We start from the raw sequence: 17,471 nt of genomic DNA, 5'->3' as shown, positions 1-17,471 counted from the left end.
TCACTTTTGAAAAAACAAAACACATATTTAAAAAGGAAATACAGCGCCAACATTCATTGTAAATCGATATCACTATAAACTGATAAACCACTAGCGGTTAACAATGAAACTCACTCATTTATGTGTATCTGAAACATATTACATAGATGTTCATCATTACCGTTTAGGAAAGACTGATCTCATCCAGTTTTCACATTTTATCCAAGAATGGAGTGAGGCTAGTTAGTCATGAAGACCGTACAGAAATGCATCCCTGACTCCCCAACTCAGTTCTCTGGTCTTCCTGGGGCTTTATGATCGGATTGGAGTGCTAGTATCTTAAAGCTTTAGACTTTTAAAGCCCTTAAAGTTACTGGAAATATGGAGGAAATGACTAATACTTGTGTTTCCTTGTTATAAAGAATGGTCGCAACTGCTAATAGCAAATACTTAGATACTAAGACACCTGGTTATTATGAACTTTGATAAATGTCAATAGTTGTATAGGGGCTTCAAGCTTTTGGTTAATAGGGTCCCTGTGAATCATGCTCGACTCGAAGGCAATCAATGACAGCAACAATACCTGGGTGCTCTTGGGGCCTGGTGGGTAAAGCGTTGCTCTGCTCTGAGAGAACCGAGGAGAGTCTGTGTGATTTAGAGCTTCAGAAAACTCGTTGTAGAGTCAGCTGTGAGTCCAGTAATGAATATACACAGAACACGTAGCAAATGAGCTGTCTCAGCGGGCGCAGTTCAGTGACTTGGATTGTGTTGCTGGAGGTGGAATCTTTATTTTGAAGTAAGTTACATTGAGGAGGAGAGAACCTTTAGCCTGGACCATTTGTGTCTTGGTTTTGTGCCTTTTCCCCTTTGCGGTTAGGAGCTTGCAGTGAGCAGGCAGTGGTCCCTGGCTGGCTGTTCACGGGAACCAGTGGGACCTTGAGGACCCACTCTGTGGACCTGAGGGTGGAGGGCCTGTATGGATGCGGGTGGGAGAGAGAGATTCTGGAAAAAAGGCGAAGGATCGTGTAGATGCAGACAGCACTTCATAAAAGCTAGTCTGGTGTCAGGCAACTCTTTTGTTTATGATTCATGCATGTTGGGTCAGTGGCTGGGCACTTGACCTTACTGGCTGGACGCAGTTGAAATAGGTGTTAGAGTGATTCCCTGGCTACTCTGGGACTGATCCATTCTAGGGGAGCCTCAGATAGCTCTGGGCCACAGCATGCCCCTGCCAAGTCACAGGGCAGAGGGATGCCTAGAGGCCTTGGGCTTTTTTTTAGTCTGTATTTTAGGGGCGCAGAGTCTCCTTGAAGATCGGACAGTCTTTGGTAGGACCCCCTTTTGTGAGACTTAAAGGGGACACAAGGCTTGACTGGTGGATGATGGCGGCTTGTTCATGTTGCTGTTGTTAGATATTGTCAGGTCAGTTAGGCCTCATCGCGACCCTACACACAATGGATCTGAACCCTGTGCCTTCTTCATCAGCTCCGACCCACTCGAGCGCGTTGTAGCAGTCACTGTGTCCATCCATGTGGTTGAGGGTCTCCCTCTTTCTCCTCGACCCTCCACCTTTCCACGCAGGATGTCCCACCCTCTCATTGGCTGCGTTGGTGGTAGGTGCTGCGACATCGGCTCCAGCACACAGCGGCCCACCGTACACCCGAACAAACCCTGGCCGGTCGGTACAGCCTCTGCTGTGCATCAGTCCAGCTCTCTGCGGGGCTCCCTCCTTTGTTGACGCTGCTTTTCCTAGCAGGACGTCCTTGCCCACGGGCTACCCACACCTGGTAGTGTACCCCAAACATGTACGATTAAGTGCCGCTGCTCTTGCTTCTCGGGAGCTCTGTGGCTGCACTCCTCTTGAGACAGATGCCTTAGTCCTTTTAGCAGTCTGTGGGGTCCTCAGTATTCTTTGCCGGCACCTCGATTCACATGCACTAATTCATCTTTGCTCTTCCTTACTCCTATTCCAGCGTTAACGTGCAAATGAAGCAGTCAAAAACGCCATGGCTTGGGCCCATCTCTAAAGTGCCATCCACTTTTTTATTTTATTTATTATTTTGTGTGTGTGTACCGTCAAATCTGATCTGACAGGACAGATTGTCCCTCCTTCTCCAGCAGAGAATCTGGTGGATTTGAACTGTGCATCTCTGCGATTGCAGTGCAGTTTCTTGCCACTAGGCCACAAGAGCTCCCTCCCACTTTTTTTTTTAAATAAATACATTTTATTATAAAATATATAGTAAAATTATATGAAAGCGCACACACCAAGAGAACAAACAGGTCTGTCTTGGAGAAGGTGAACCCAGGTTGCTCCTTGGAGGCAAGGATTTTGAAACTCTGTCTCATATATTTTGGTCATGTTGCCAGGAGGGACTGAGCAGACCTTGGAGAAGGACATTGTGCTTGGAAAGGTAGAGGGTTAGTGCGGGAGAGGAACACCCTGGATGAGATGGATTGACGTAGTGACTAGAATAGTGGGGGTAGGTGTGCTTTTATACCTTGTTATACATTTGTGTGCGGCCCTTCTTCCTCCTCGATCCTTACCTTTATCTACAGAAATGCTCTACTTACTGAGGGCTGGGGAGCCACAGTACCTGCCTTCGTCTGTCTTCTGATTCACTGGGTTTTATGGCTCCGACCTGATGAAGCCGGAGTGTCTGGGGAGCAGAGTGCTGATTGGCCTTATTCATCCACGAGCATTTGTTGGACACTTGCCATGTGCAGAGCCTCGTGCCTGAGCTGCGGGCTAGGAAGACCGCTGACATTGAGTGCAGTTTTCAGAGGACTCGATGAACAGTGAGCGATGGTCCCAGGCCCTCTGCACCCGGGACGGGGAGAGGACGTTCCTTGGCTAGGGCTGGGCCCAGGAACGTCCCCAGGGGTGATGTGGATGGAACGTTCTTGGAGGACTGCTCTGTAAGCAGGAAGGAGGGATGGGCATTCTAGGAAGAAGGACAGGACGGGTGACAACAGTGACTGTGAGGCAGTGGAGTCCCGGGGTGTGGAAGGCATGGCAGGAGGGAGGAACGGCGCCCTGGAAGGGCTGCTTGGGAATTTGGCCCTTATTTTGTGGGCAGTGAGAGAACATCAGAGAATTCAGAGAAAGCAGATGGCACCATCAGAGTTGTAGTAGCAGTACCACTGGTCAGTGCTTTGATCTCCTGTGCAGCAGTCCACCATTCCACCATGGGTCACAAAGGCCCTGGTGTCCAGTACCACCGGTCAGTGCTTTGATCTCCCGTGCAGCAGTCAGCCATGGGTCACAAAGGCCCTGGGGTCACTCCCCTGAGCTGCCCACCGACAGCAGCCCCTTCTCCCCAGTGTGGTTTGAGGCAGTGCCCACACCTGTCACTTCCTGCACTCAGCTAGCACTTGTCATCTACCTTGGAGAACCCCTCTCTTCCACTGCAGAGTTAGACCCAGAGATGGGGCACCCAATCCCCTGTCCCCTCATAAGGCAGATGTGGGCCATCTTCCTTTGCTGGAAGTTCCAAAATTCTATGCATCTAAAAGTCAAGCGCTTTGTTTCTATAAGCCGGGCCTAGAAACTCCCTTGGTGCTAATGCTTGAACTGAACAGATGACACGGTCCATGGGGCTTGTCTCTCACTCACCGGTCTTTGTGCAGAGACAGCAGTGCGTTCAGCTGCAGGTGTAGCCCCAGACTCGCCAGGGAGTGTCGTCAGGTGTGTAGTGTGGGCGTGGTATTCCGATTGTCACTTGCCAGGGCCAGAGACAGATACCAAAGCCATTGAAACCACTGCCCAAGACCTTCTGTTTAGTGAGTGAGCAGATTTGAACGGAGGTCTGATTCCGAGATTCTAGGTCTTTCCACCCAGCTGAGGTTCTCATCTCTCTGCACATTTGGAGAAGCTGAGTTCAGGCAGTGCCAAGCAGCGATCGCCCCTCTGGCAGCCATGGTCTCATCTTCCTTCCATCCTCTTAGTTGTCAGGGTCTGAAAAATACTGGCTCGTACCTTTCTACCTCATTTCACTGTTCAGAAAAGTGACCCTTGCCAGCTAAAGGGTCTCACTGAAGAGAGTTCATTTGATGAAAGCTGAAAGGAGTGAGAATCATGAGAGGCAGTGTCAGAGGCGTGGCTGTGCTGAAGGGAGGCATCCACTTGTCGGTCTCAAGCACACTTTGCCCGAAGGGGACATCTGACAACATCTGGAGACGCTTTTGGCTGTTAGGACTGGAGAGGAGGATTACTGGCTTCTAGTGGACAGCAAGGGTGATGCTTAACGCCCTGGCAGGACCGCCCAAAACCGCCCAGGACCTGACCCTGGAATGTTGTTAGCACCCAGGCTCAGACGTCCTGCTCTGGACTTCCTGTGCTTGTTTGTCTGGTCTCCCAGCCCTGGCTTGCACACTGTGTGCATTCTAGTTACCCACGGGTCCAGTGAAAGCAGTGCCTCACCCCCGGAGTTTCTGATTGGGTAAGTCCTGGGTGAGGCCTGAGAGAGTGCCTTTCTGATGCTTTATAGTTGATGCTAATGTTTCTGATCAAAGGAACACTGAGGACCACTGCTGTGCACATGGGGTCCTTCCCTGTGCCCGGCTGTGCAGACCCACTGAGGGGGTAGAAATACCTGAGGGTGTATTAAATGATAGAAGTACAATTTTTACTCTATCCTCTTTTTTTTTGTCTGCTTTCTTACCTATTGTTTGTAACACCAAGATAAATGTTACAAAGGTAAATACAAATCCTGCCCCTCCCCCCAAATAATATCAAGCCTGTATGAAACATTAAACATTGGACCTGAACGCCCTGAGAATGAATGGTCTAGGCAGTGAGCTTTGAATCTGACTGGAGACCTTTAAGGGTTACAGTTGTGTGAACACGTAACCGAGAACTGGAGGTCCCTGTCATACAAACCTAAGTATGGACTCATGTCCTTCACCTTCTTCTTTTCTTATGTTCTTTTTGTTAGATCTAAATTAGATATTCAACTTGTAAGTTGCCTGAACTTTGGAACTAGAATATTTGACTAGGAAGAGAGTAAGAAAGATTCATGTTTCTTTGAAATGTTTTGTTAACCAGGTACTGACTCTTGCTAGTCAGGAAATGACTTAACAAACCCAAATGCTCCTAGATCTCATTGAGGCACGCTTTTTCATCATTTCCGTGTTTGATGATTTACAAGTCATGCCAGCAAGGTTTCCACCCAAGTGCTGCGGGGTCCCAAAGACGACATTCAGTTCATGGTTTGCTGGGATGACTTACAGAACTTGATTTATCACAAGTCATGTCAGCAATGTTTCCACTGCAGTGCTGGGGGGGTCCCAGAGATGACATTCGGTTCACAGTTTGCTGGGACGACTTACAGAACTTGACCTGTCTGTCACTGTGAGGGGTCACAAAGCAAGATCTAAGGGACAAGGCTTGTGAAATGAAGACTGGAGGGAGCCAGGCACGCCTGCCCAGGAGCCGTCTCCCTGTGGAGATCTGGGACTTACTGATTCCTTCAGGGTTTGATTTTTTTTGTGAGGTTTTGTTTGGCTTTTTGTTTTTTGTTTTTGTGGTCACATGTGTGAAAGGTTGTCTACTAGGGCGACTCATTAGAGATACAGAGTTTTCACTAATGGTGTCCTCCGTAGGTACCCAAATTCCAAACTCCCACAAGGAAAGTTGATGTTCATCTTAAGCTGCATTTTTTTTTTGTCGTCTTTTTTTTTTAAATAAGAGTTTGTACAAAACTACTCACTTTTGTATGGTGAGGCATTTGTATGAGTTACAGAATGGGGGGGGCGGGGGGCGGAAATGGGACGAGGAGCTCCAGGTTCCCAGGCACCAATCAAAGGCCAGCTTTGCAAGCATGCTGAGGTCTGTGGTCTCAGGTTGGCCGTGTGGCGTTGTCCATCCACCTGCCCCAGTTACCCTCGTACCCAGTCGTATTCCCAGCAGCCTGTTTGCAGTGTTCACGGTGCCTGAGGACACCGGGCTCCTGCCCTGGACTCTGCTTTTCTCATGCCTTCCCCTCTCGTGACCTCTCATTGGCCAGTGAGTTGATTATATCTGTGGAAGGCCTGGGGCAACTTCTCTCCTCACAGAGGTTCTTTCATCTTCAGTAACAGCAATGTGTTTTGTCCTGTCAACACATTGTACATTTCCCTCTTGGATGCCTTTGCTTGTATAACATCCCGGTACCCAGGGGAGCCTTTCTTCCTCTCCCACGTTTGCATTATCTTCGAGTTACCTACCTCAAGTTCCTCCTACTCCAATGACTAATTCTCCTGTCCACCAGTCTCTCTCGTTTTAAAGCTACAGCTGTATCATCATCCTTATTTGCTTAGTTGATTATATCTTCTTTTCCCTTCCCTGATAATTGCACCTTCAGAGAGCAAGACACCTAACAAGTACTTTCTGAATATCTGCTGGTTGATTGTTACCCTTTCAATTACAAGTGCAAAAAAGGGGCCTTTTTCTCTTGTGCTTTACTGACCTTCCAGTTCATCCATAGTTCTCCCCGCAGGCAGCATTATCGTGATACTATGAAAACACACACACTAAGTCAGTAATGTATTGTGGTCATACTTACCAGTGACATGGGCTCTTAAACTGTTCATTTTTCATTGTTGACCACATATTACATTAATCTGAACAGTGTCCTTTAAGGAGGTCAAGATGAACAGAGTAGATGATTTTCAGAGAAATTTTAGGATGGAAGTCCCCTGTCTAAATTCTTTATAAGAAGAGGGTAGTTTCTCTGCTTTTTAGTTTAGATAATTCAGTAAGAGCTTAGCATTTACCCATCTTTGTTGGAAAAGGAGAAAGACTTCCTTCTGCAGCATGAGTGAGGGACAGGGTCAGGAGGCTTGCCTAGAAGTAAATTACTGTTTATTTGATAAAAATAGATTACGCTGAAGGCCATGTCTTTTCTCCTTCCTTTCAGTCTGTTTTTACGTGCTGTCGACTGTGTACAGCAGCTCTGAAGCCTCCCCTCTCCCAAGCCAGTCTCACTGACTCCCAACACACCTACCCCCATTGCCCCAGCCACTGTATCAATCCATCTCATCTGGGATTTTCCTCTTATGCACTGTCCTGTCCCCCCACCCTTCCAAGCATGATATCCTTCTCCAAGGATCTGTCCCTCCTGGCCACATGCCCAAAGTATTTGAGACCAGGGAGAAACTTGGTTTCAGTTTTTTTCCAGTCCATGGTATGTTCAAGACTTCTCTGTAGCATCACAACTCGAAGGAATAAATTAAATTCTTCTGTCATCCTAAGTCATTGTCCAGCTCTCTGATGCATAGCAAGCAATTGCAAAGACCAGGGTTTGCATCAGGCGCACGTTAGTTTCCAGACTAGTACTCTAGAGAGGTCCCTGACTGCAGATTTTCCCAGTGCAGCTTTTCTTTTGATTTCCTGACTGCTGGTGCCAGCAGTGTTGATTGTGGAGCCAAACAAGGTATAATTGTTAATAATCTCAATCTCTTCTCCATCTGTCATGGTGTTGCCAGTTGGCCTAGTGGTGAGAATCTGTATTCTTTTTATTTTTTCCTTTTTAAAAAAATTTTATTTATTAATTTTAATGAAAGTTTACAGAGACTTAGGATTTCCAGTCATTGATTGTTGCTCTTTTCTCCCTTCCCACCTCCTCCCACCAAATCACTCTTCTCCTTGAAAAGAAAAAGAAAACCTCTTTCATTGTTATACAGTCCCTCCCCCCAAGTCCACTCCACTATGCAGCCTTCATGCTGGACTTCTGTAATGACAAGAATATCCATTAATATATTCCGTTTAAACAGATCTCTCCCTCATCTGTTTCAATGCAGTATACATCAGAGAATCTGTATTCTTGATGTTGAGCTTCAGTCAAGACTACTGTACTTCATGCAGCAAATGCTTCAGGTCTTCCTCAGTTTCAGCAAGCAAGGTTGTGTCATCTGCATAATTTAGATTGTTGATGAATCTTCCTCCAGTCCTGATGCCACTTTCCTCCTCATAAAGCTCAACCTCTGGAATGATCTGTTCTGCAGATAGATTGAAAAGGTTATGGAGACAGGATGCATCCCTCCCTGACACACTCCTTTCCTGATTTTGAACCATGCAGTGTTTCCTTGCTTTGTTCTGAAGATTGCTTCCTGGTCTGAGTATAGGTTTTGCATAAACACAGTCAAGTATTCTGGAATACCCATTCTCCTTAAGGTTAGCCACAATTTATTGTGATCCACACAGTCAAATGCCTTTGCATAGTTAATGATACACAGACATTCCTCTGGTACTCTTTGCTCTCTGCCAAGATCCCTCTGACATTGATGATAATGTCTCTAGTGCCACGGCCTCTTCTAAACCCAGCTTCTATTTCTGGTAGTTCACTGTCGATGTATGTTCCAGTCGTTTTGGATAATCTTTATGCTCTGCAGACCATCCAGGATACTGGAATGACACATTTTGTCTGTGTTCGCTTGATTGTTAGCTGGGGGGGGGGGGGGGGGGGAATCCTTTGTTGTAAATGACAGAAAGGTTTTGAGATACACAAACTATGAAGTGCTATCCAGAATGACTAGGAAATCTCATTTCTTCAAAATTACTGTGTACTTAAAAGAAACCAGATCCGAGCTTAATTTGAACCTATCGCATGGTCCATATTTTCACTTTAATTGATTAAATGAACAATCACTGTATTTGTCAGTGTACTGTTTAAGGAAGGTGAAGTTGTTTAAATCAACCCTTTTGGGATAATTAGAGTGCTTATTAGAATTTCTTTTAAAAGGTGCTGAAATGTCAGTGTTTTGAGAGGTAAAACTTGGCCTTATGTTCTTTTTTTCCTCCTTATGTTTTGTAGAGATACTTGTGAGCTCTTTTAGTCTAGAGGGGTGATTTTTAAAGTAATAATGCTGAGGGAAGAGGGAGCTCAGGTGGCTTAGTGGCAAGAAGCTGTGCTGCAGTCCCAAAGGCACGAGGTTCAAATCTACCAGCTGTTCCATAGGAGAAGGATGGGCAGTCTCCTCCCGTGCAATTAACTGCCTCTGAAAACCCACCAGAGGGTCTGTCAGCTATGGGTCACTTCTGACTGACTTGATGGTACAGGACAACAACGGTGCTGAAAAATTATCAGTATTGAACCCAATGAATGTTCTCATGGATTTACAAGTGAACAAATGGTACTAATCATTACTCCCTAAAGATAACACCTAGCTTGAGGGCCAGTGATTTTTAGAAGAAAAACCATGCTTTGAATCTTTGTTCCTGCTCTAGTATGGCGGAAGTGGATGAAGCTTTCTGGAATTAGTGATTCCCTAAAAATAGATACAGATACTTGTGTGTGTGTGTGTGTGTATACACACAGAATATACTTATACATAAGTTATAATTAGCTTTTAGAGAGAATCAAACAAGGCTACTGAAAGAAGTGAAAAGGAGCCCCTTTACCTGTTCTGATTACCAGGCAAACCAGATCGTAATCTCCTGAGATCAGTTCTTGACCAGAGCTGAGATTTTGAGCATCTAGTTACCCGTCAGAGCACAGTTCTGCTCAGACACGCATGGACAGTCAGACCCGAGTTGGTGGCACTGCCCTGGTTGAGCCCACTGCTGGCTGGCAGGCGGTGACTCTGCCTGGGACTGCCGTGCTCTCCTGCATGTGATTTCACCCTCTACCAGGTTAGGTCCGGCTTGTCCTGGCTTCCAAGAGAGGATGTGAGAAGAGGCACACTCTCCCGAGGTCTCGTCTCAGAACGGGCTCGCCCTCCTTTCTTTCGAGCCTCGGTGGCCAAAGCAAGTCACAGGCCACCTCCTATCTGAGAGGTGGAAACAGATTTCCTCCCTGACTGGGAGAAGCTGCAGGGAGGGGTGAAGAATCGGCTCGTTTGGCATTTTATCTACCAGAAGTCCTTATGTTGCGTGAATCCTGCGAATGATGAATCTGAACCCTGCCTTAACCAGTGCCAATCTCGTCATCTCTAATATACTTGAGCCCGTTGCTATAGCCATTGTGTGAATCCATCTCATTGAGGGTCTTCTCTTTCTCTGACCCTCGAGACCTTTCCAAGTTTGATGACCTTTTCCAGGACTGATCCTTCCTAAAAACATATCCAAAATGTGTGAGGAAAAGCTTCATCCTCCTTGCCTCCAAGGAGAACCCACCCTGGCTGCACTTTGTCCAGCACATGCTCTTTTGACACTGCATGGGATATTCAGTACTCTTCTCCAGCATCACCTCGAAAGCTTTGATTCGTCTTCTTTTATTCTATTCACTGTCCAACTTTCAGATTCAGAAGAAGTAATTGAAAAGACCACGACTTTAATCAAGTGCACCTTAATCTTTAACATGACATCATTTCTCCGTAGCACTTGGAGAGATCCTTGACAGCAGATTTTCCAGTGCCACATATCTTTTGATTTCTTGATTGCTGGTACCAGTGGTCTTGATGGTGGGTCTGAGTAAGATGAAATAATTAACAACTTCACTCTTTTCCCCATCTATCAAAATCTTGTCTATTGGCTCACTCAGCGGAGAGGCTTTTTGGTTTTTTTATGTTGAAATGTAATCCATACAGAAGACTCTAGTCTTTGAACTTCTATAGCAAGTGCTTCATGTATTCTTCATTTTGAGCAAGCAAGATTATGTCATCTGCATAAAGCAGGTTGTTGATGAGTCTTCCTTCAGTCTTGATGCCACGTTTCTCCTCATAGAGCCCAGTCTACTATCTTTCAGGGCCAGAGAGCCCGGGGTTGTGTCTCTTTTCCTCTTTCTGCTCTGCCCATACTGTCCTCAGCTCATTGCTCCTTTGGGAGTGATACCCTTCCTCTGTCACCTCTCCCCATTCTGTTCATCATTAGGAGCTGAGAATGGGTCCACATCATTTCTCCTTGGCAGGACCATGGCATCATCCCTCTGCACTGTCCCCAAGGATGTCTGGCCTCCCCTGTTTGACTCATCTCGAACCAAGACCTGAGTACATATTGACGGGGCAGCCCTGGCCAGAGAGTGTCCTCAGAGGGGCAACAGCCAGAGCTGCCCCTGGTCCTTGATACAGCACAAAAAATGGCCCTACCATCTTTGAAACAGCCTCTGATCCTAGTACCTCCAGTTCCAGAGGCGCTGAAGACGTGATTCCTGTTTACTTGCTCAGATTCTTGCTTTTAGTGGTGGTGGTTATACAAGCATACTTATTAGAGAGATGAAATTTTTTGCATTTTAAACTGCTATACTTGAATGTTAGACAAGCTAAGCCCTTAAGTGCTTTGGCCCTCATGATGAGGAGGGTGATCTGTGTGGGCCTGTTGAAGTGCTTACTGAGGAGAATGCCGCTGGCCTGCTTTTCTCTTGGCTCTCAGCACTCCACATCTCTTCTGAGGGCCCCTCTCAGAGTCTCTACTTGCTTACAGGTCTGTGAATTCATGCCAGTGTCCGCCAGCTCTTACCTCCTTCCTCACCCATCCTGCTCAGATTTGCAGAGCTCCTGGATAGTTTTATATTCTGTAGTTGCTTTTTCTTTGGTGGTAGTTGTTGTTGTGTACTGCTGAGTTGAATCTGACAGGCACAGGAGAAGATTGCCCCTCCTTCTCCAGTGCAGCATCTGGTGGATTCGAACCACACGCTTCAGTATTACAGCGCAGCTTCTTGCCACTAGGGCCACCAGAGCTCCCTTTTAGTCTGCTTTTTTCATCTTAACAGTTCTTAAGCATTACTCATACTGCTCCATGGTCTTTATGTCTGTTTGTAAGGACTATGTAAGGTTTTGAGGGAGCTCTGATGGTGAAGAGCTTGACTGCCAACTCAAAGGCAGGCTGTTCAAATCTACCAGCTGCCCCTCAGGAGAAAGTGGATGGTCACCTTCTTCAGGACCTCTGTAACTGGGCCAATTGTGACTCACAGCATGAAACACAGCAACAGCGTAGAAGCTGATCAATCATGTCTCAGTAACTTACTTCATTATTTAACATTTCCCCAATTTTTATACTCCTTTTAATAGGAGTAAAAAAACTTTTTAAATATGCAGGATTTTTCTCTCTTTAAGTAATTTTTCCAGACTCAATTGCCAAGCCTGGAATTCCTGAGTCCAAATTTAGTGTTGTTCTTCTGTTGTCGTTATTGTTATTTTGATCATAATGAGATTGATGAGATGGGATGGTTTTCACCATATGGAGAAAATTCCTTTTTTGGGGGGACAGAGGACATTCTGAGGTTTTTAATATATTTTTTAATTTTGATTTTAACAAAAATTTATAGGCAAGTTGGATTTTTTTTTTTTTGCTTTAAATTATTTTATTAGAATCCATTTTACATAAAGCCAAAAAAGACGATCGATCCAAATCTCTAGATAATTTCCCCTTAGGTTGTCGGCTGGTTATACATCAATACAGGAGATGCCAAGCTTCTAGGTGATGTTCTTTGCATCTGCAAGATCCTTAGGAGCCAAGGGGAATGGAAGACTCCATCATGAATCACGACTGGTGCTCTAGCCATCTATCCACATTATTCCCAGATCAATTTCAGTCACTGGGACATTGCCTTTTTATCCTAAATACCATCAAGGTGAACATCCCAAATGCTCTAACAAAGAAGTAAACGCACGTGCCCCTACCGAACCGTCTGTGGGACTCAGGAGCCTGAGAAAAAAACCAAGCAGTCAGCAAAGGCCGAAGCGATTCCAGCCAAGCTCCTCCTGCCCTAGGCTGAAGTTGGATTTTTTAATTCATTTATTGTTGCGTGTTTTCCTCCCTACCTCCACCCCCAGTTCCCTTTTTTTAACAAAAAAGAAAAATTCACTCATTGTTGCATAATTTCGTTTTTTCCCCATCCCTTCCCTAGTCCGCTCCCCATCCACCTCAGTCAGCTTTGCTATGCACCTCTTAATCTAGACAGTTGTCATAGAAATAATGCCTAATCATATATTCCTTTTAAACAGTTCTTTCCTTCATCTGTCCCAATGCAATGTTATTTATTGCCCATCTTAGTTTCTAACCCCCATATCAATCCTGTTTTATAACAGTGGCATTATGCAGTATTTGTCCTTTTGTGACTGAGATATTTCACCCAGTGTAATGTCCTCCAAAGTCACCCATGTTGTGTAATATTTTATGAGTTCCTTGTTTTTCAGTGCTGCATAGTGTTCCATTGTGTGAATATACTATAATGTTTTGAGGCTTTAAATCTCTATTACTATTTTTTATTGTGATTTGAGTGAAAATTTATCAAGCATATTGCTTTTTAATTAAAAACTTGTGCACATTTTTTTATAACATTTCTTACAATACCTTCAATGTCTGATCATCCACAGTGGTGCCTTTCCCTTCAGCCATTTTAAAATTGTCTGTTATCTATTGATTAATTTTTGTTCCCTCTCCTACTTACTTACTTACTTTACTTAGCTTTTCATAATCATGGTCTTCTACAGTGTTTGTCCTTTAGGGAGTGAATTGTCTGACTCAGTACAGTGCCCTCTCTGTGCATCTGTGTAACACACAGTGGTTTATGGGTTTGTTACTGTTTTTAGTGTTGCACTGTATGAATGGACCATAACTTCTTTGTCCATTGATGAACACTTGAGTGGTTTTCATCTCTTTGCTATGTGAATAATGCGGCATTGAACATGGGTCCATTTGTGCTACGTCACTCATTTCTTCAGCATATATCGTAATAGTGAGACTCTTCCACTCTCTACAGAAATGTGTGGAATAAAATTCTTACCTGAACTGTTGGCGGAACAGTGACAGCACAAAAATAATGAGGGTCTTGGCAGTGGTATTTTATGATTGTTTTGAGTTGTTTCTTTGATTATCCCTACTCTGCAATACATTTTTTTAAATGTTCAGTTTACAGTAGTCAAAAAGAATAAAAACAAACTTTATATATCATTTATTCAGAAACCAGATTACCTACCTTGCTAAAATTATGAATGAGGTGATGGTGTGACCTGCATACAGTATTGTTTTATGTATATTATACTACAGTGCTGTGTGACAGTATCATTTCTAATCTATGGGGAATGTCGTAGTGACATAAATTATTGCATCTCTATCTGCACTTACTGCAGAGGGTCAAGGACTGCAGCCTTCAGTATGGACTGATGCTCAATGTCAGTAGCATCAGGATGGATGGTGAAGAGATTGAGATTGTTCACAGCTTCAGTTTGCTCGGCTCCATGGTCAACACTCTTGGCACCAGCAGCCAGGAAATAAAAAAAACATATTGCGATGGGAAAAGTCTGCAGTTAGGGACCTCTCTAAAGTACTCAAGAGCAACGGTGTCTCTCTGAAGACTAAGGTGCGCCTGATAAAGGCCATTGTCTTTGCAATCATTTGTTATGCATCAGAGAGTAGAAGGAGAATTGATGCCTTTGAGCTGTGGTGCTGGAGAAGAGTATTGAATGTTCCATGGACTGCCTAGAAAACAAACAGATCCATCCTAGAGAGGGTTAAATCAGGCTACTCCTTGGAGGCAAGAATTCTGGGGCTTCGTCTGACATACTTTGGACATGTTGTAAGGAGAGACAGGTCCTTGGAGAGGGATATCATGCTTGGTAGGGTAGAGGGACAGCGCAGGAGGGGAAGACCCTCTATGAGGTGGATTGATTCAGTGACTGGGGTACTCGGGATGGGTGTGTCAGAGGCAATGCGATTGGCACAGGATAGGGCAGGGTTTAGGGCTGTTGTACATAGGGTCGCTATGAGTCGCAAACGACTCGACGGCACATAACAACAACAACATCTGGGAGGCTAGAGATTGATGATCAAGGTCCTTGACAGGGATATGGAACTAAGTTTGGGAAACATAGACACAGATTCTGAAAGAAACAACACATTTCCTTTCTGAGTACCTTTGGGAAAAGTATCAGACCACTGTCAATAACTTAAAAATAGAGCTTGGCAGAGAATGAATGCATTTCTAAGGTTTTGATTATAGATAAAGAGTACTTTTTAGATTGGCATGGTCTCAGTTTTTTTTTTTAACATCCATCTGTGCTCGCTTCTTGGCCTTTTGGCTGAGATCAAGTGTGACCATCCATCTGTATGAAAAATGGGTGAATAAGTAGAGCAAAATATGTAAAATAGTATGTCAGAACAAACCTTTAGTAATTAGATGGGTTATTGATATTATGCTGGTTATGTTCACTAGTTTTCTTCTGTAAAATATTTCTAACCGTGTTGTCATTGCTTTCAGAATCTATGTTGAATAGATTTTTCTCTCAATATACTGAATAGTAGGAGTCTTTGTTCATTTTGGTTTTTTTTTTTTTTTTCATTTTGGTTTTGAATAGTAAGTTTTGAGTGTATACTGTGGACTTTTTGTAATTAGCAGCTCAAGTCAAATCTATTTTACAGTCATTTCTAAATCATTCTAAGTCATTTCTAAAATCAGTGACAAGTGTTCTAAGTATAACGCAAACAGTTCTGATATCACTAATAGAAATTATGCAGCTGAGTTCCATAGATTGTTGAGAGTACTGGAGTGTTAGGGGTTAAACGTAACATTGGTTTGATTTAGTCTTCAAGTTGGGAGATTTATAGCAGAATCTTAAGGAAGAAGGATATAGTGTGGGAAGGAGGTGGGAGGAATTCCCAGCAGAGGCCAGAAGATGTGGTGTTGTGCATAGTGGCAGCTTCTAATCCAGGGCGCTGGTTTGTATTCAATTTAGACACAAAACCACATTGCACTCCTGTGTTACTGGCTTATTTATTTACTTTGAGTACATAATGGCCAGCATCTTGTCTTTATTTTAATTGTGGTCTGATCACATTATATGTGGTGTGATCTAATCAGTCTATGATGCTGGTGAGAATCTGGGATGTTCCATGTTCTCCCAGAAGGAACAGATCTGCCTGGAAAGAGTACAGCCAGGGTGGCCCTGAGGAGGGAGGACGATGAGACTCTGCTCCTCATACGTTAGCCGGTGACCAGCAGAGGCCAGACTCCAGAGAAGGACATCATGTTTGGTAAAAAGGAGGAAGACCTTTGATAAAGTGAATTGGCACAGTAGCTGCACCAGTGGCCTCAGAGCAACAATTGTGAGGATGTCACAGGACTGAGAAGCGCTTGGCTCTGATGCCCGTCAGGTCCCTATGAGTCAGCTCTGAGTGATACACTTAACAGCAGTCCTAGAGTAAGCGTCATGTGAGAACTTCTTTTCCAACATGAAAAATGCATAAAACTATGTGTCTAAATTCAGAATTTTTCTCTGCAAAATCTCCTAAAAGTCATTTTCATAAACCATTTTACTTGTGTTAAATTTAAAGACAGGAAGGATAGACGATATAGTATCAGCGTTTAGTTGTATGTGTATGTGTATTTGAGTGGAAGTTTACAAAGCAAATTATTTTTCCTACCACTTTTTCATAGACAGTTTGTTAATAGCATTAATCATATCCACAATGAAGTGACGCTCTTGCTGGTTCTTCCCAGTGATTCTTATTTCTATTAATCCTTCTGTTCTATTCTTTCTTGCCTTCTGACCTTTATCTTTGGACAAATTCTGATCTTTTGACCTTATTTGGTTGGTTCCATAACACTCTTAGCACTAGCAGTCAGGAAATCAAGAGACAAATTGCCTTGGGAAAGTCTGCTGTCAGAGACTTCTCTAGAGTACTCAAGAGCAACGATGACAGTCTGGAGACTAAAGTGCAGCTGATCCAGGCTATGGTCTTCACAAGTACTTGCTAAGCGTCCGAGAACTGGACAATAACTAAGGATGATAGAAGAAGGATCGGTGCCTTTGGGTCGTGGTGCTGCAGAAGGGTGTTGAACATAATAAAATGGACTGCCAAGAGAATAAACAGGTCTATTTTGGAGAGGGTGAAACCAGGCTGCTCCTGGGAGGCAAGGATTTTGAAGCTCCGTCTCACATACATTGGGCACATGTCCAGGAGGGACCAGTCCTTGGAGAGGGACATCATACTTGGAAGGGTGGAGGAACAGCGCAGGAGAGGAGGACCCAGGCTGAGAGGGACCCATCCCTCAGTGACTGGAGAAATGGGATTAGGTTTGTTGGAGATAATGAGATCAGCTCAGGACAGGGCAGGGTTCAGAGTTGATGTACGTTAACATTGCTGTGAGTCACAGGTGACTTGATAACAATAACAACAACATTTTAAGGTGCAAGTGTTTCCTCTGGGGAATTCCACCAGGCACTGTTAGACCAGTAAGTGATTATGTAAGCGGTTTTGAATTTTTTCTGTATTTCCTCCCACCGTTGAGGACTGTCATCCCTTTGAAAGCGGTCAGCAGGGTTAGATGGGCACTGTCTGGTTCTTCCGCTCTCAGGTTCTTAGAAGTTGAGGTTCATCGGATGCATCAGTTCTTTGGAATAAATGAGTCAGACTCTACTCGCTGGCACCTAACAACATACATATTTGCTTTCCTTCTCTCTTTCTTCCAGGAGAAGTGAGTGTCAACATTTAGTCCTAACATACTTTGTTTTGCTTACATTTTTTTTTTACATAATTTAATTTGGAGGAGGTATATATGGCAGTACCCTTCTCCAGCACCACAGCTCAAAAGCATCCACTCTCCTTCTGTCCTCCCTAGTCATTGTCCAAC

At 44.3% G+C, this 17,471-nt stretch overlaps 1 protein-coding gene across 1 annotated transcript in view; it reads left to right on the top strand.

The window, feature by feature from the left end:
• The first annotated feature begins 1,561 nt into the window (after positions 1-1,561).
• Positions 1,562-17,471, top strand: part of WDFY1 (WD repeat and FYVE domain containing 1) — a 50,838-nt gene continuing 34,928 nt past the window's right edge. The window contains exons 1-2 of the mRNA XM_006890316.1: positions 1,562-1,661; positions 4,370-4,421. Of these exons, the coding sequence (XP_006890378.1) occupies positions 1,562-1,661; positions 4,370-4,421 (152 nt within the window). The remainder of the gene's footprint in view (positions 1,662-4,369; positions 4,422-17,471) is intronic.

Source organism: Elephantulus edwardii, unplaced genomic scaffold (genome assembly GCF_000299155.1).
Source record: "Elephantulus edwardii isolate Elephantulus edwardi_28Jun2011 unplaced genomic scaffold, EleEdw1.0 scaffold00087, whole genome shotgun sequence".
Taxonomy (NCBI): Eukaryota; Metazoa; Chordata; class Mammalia; order Macroscelidea; family Macroscelididae; genus Elephantulus; species Elephantulus edwardii.
The sequence above is the reverse complement of the archived record's forward strand: the minus strand, read 5'-3'. Positions and strand labels throughout refer to the sequence as shown.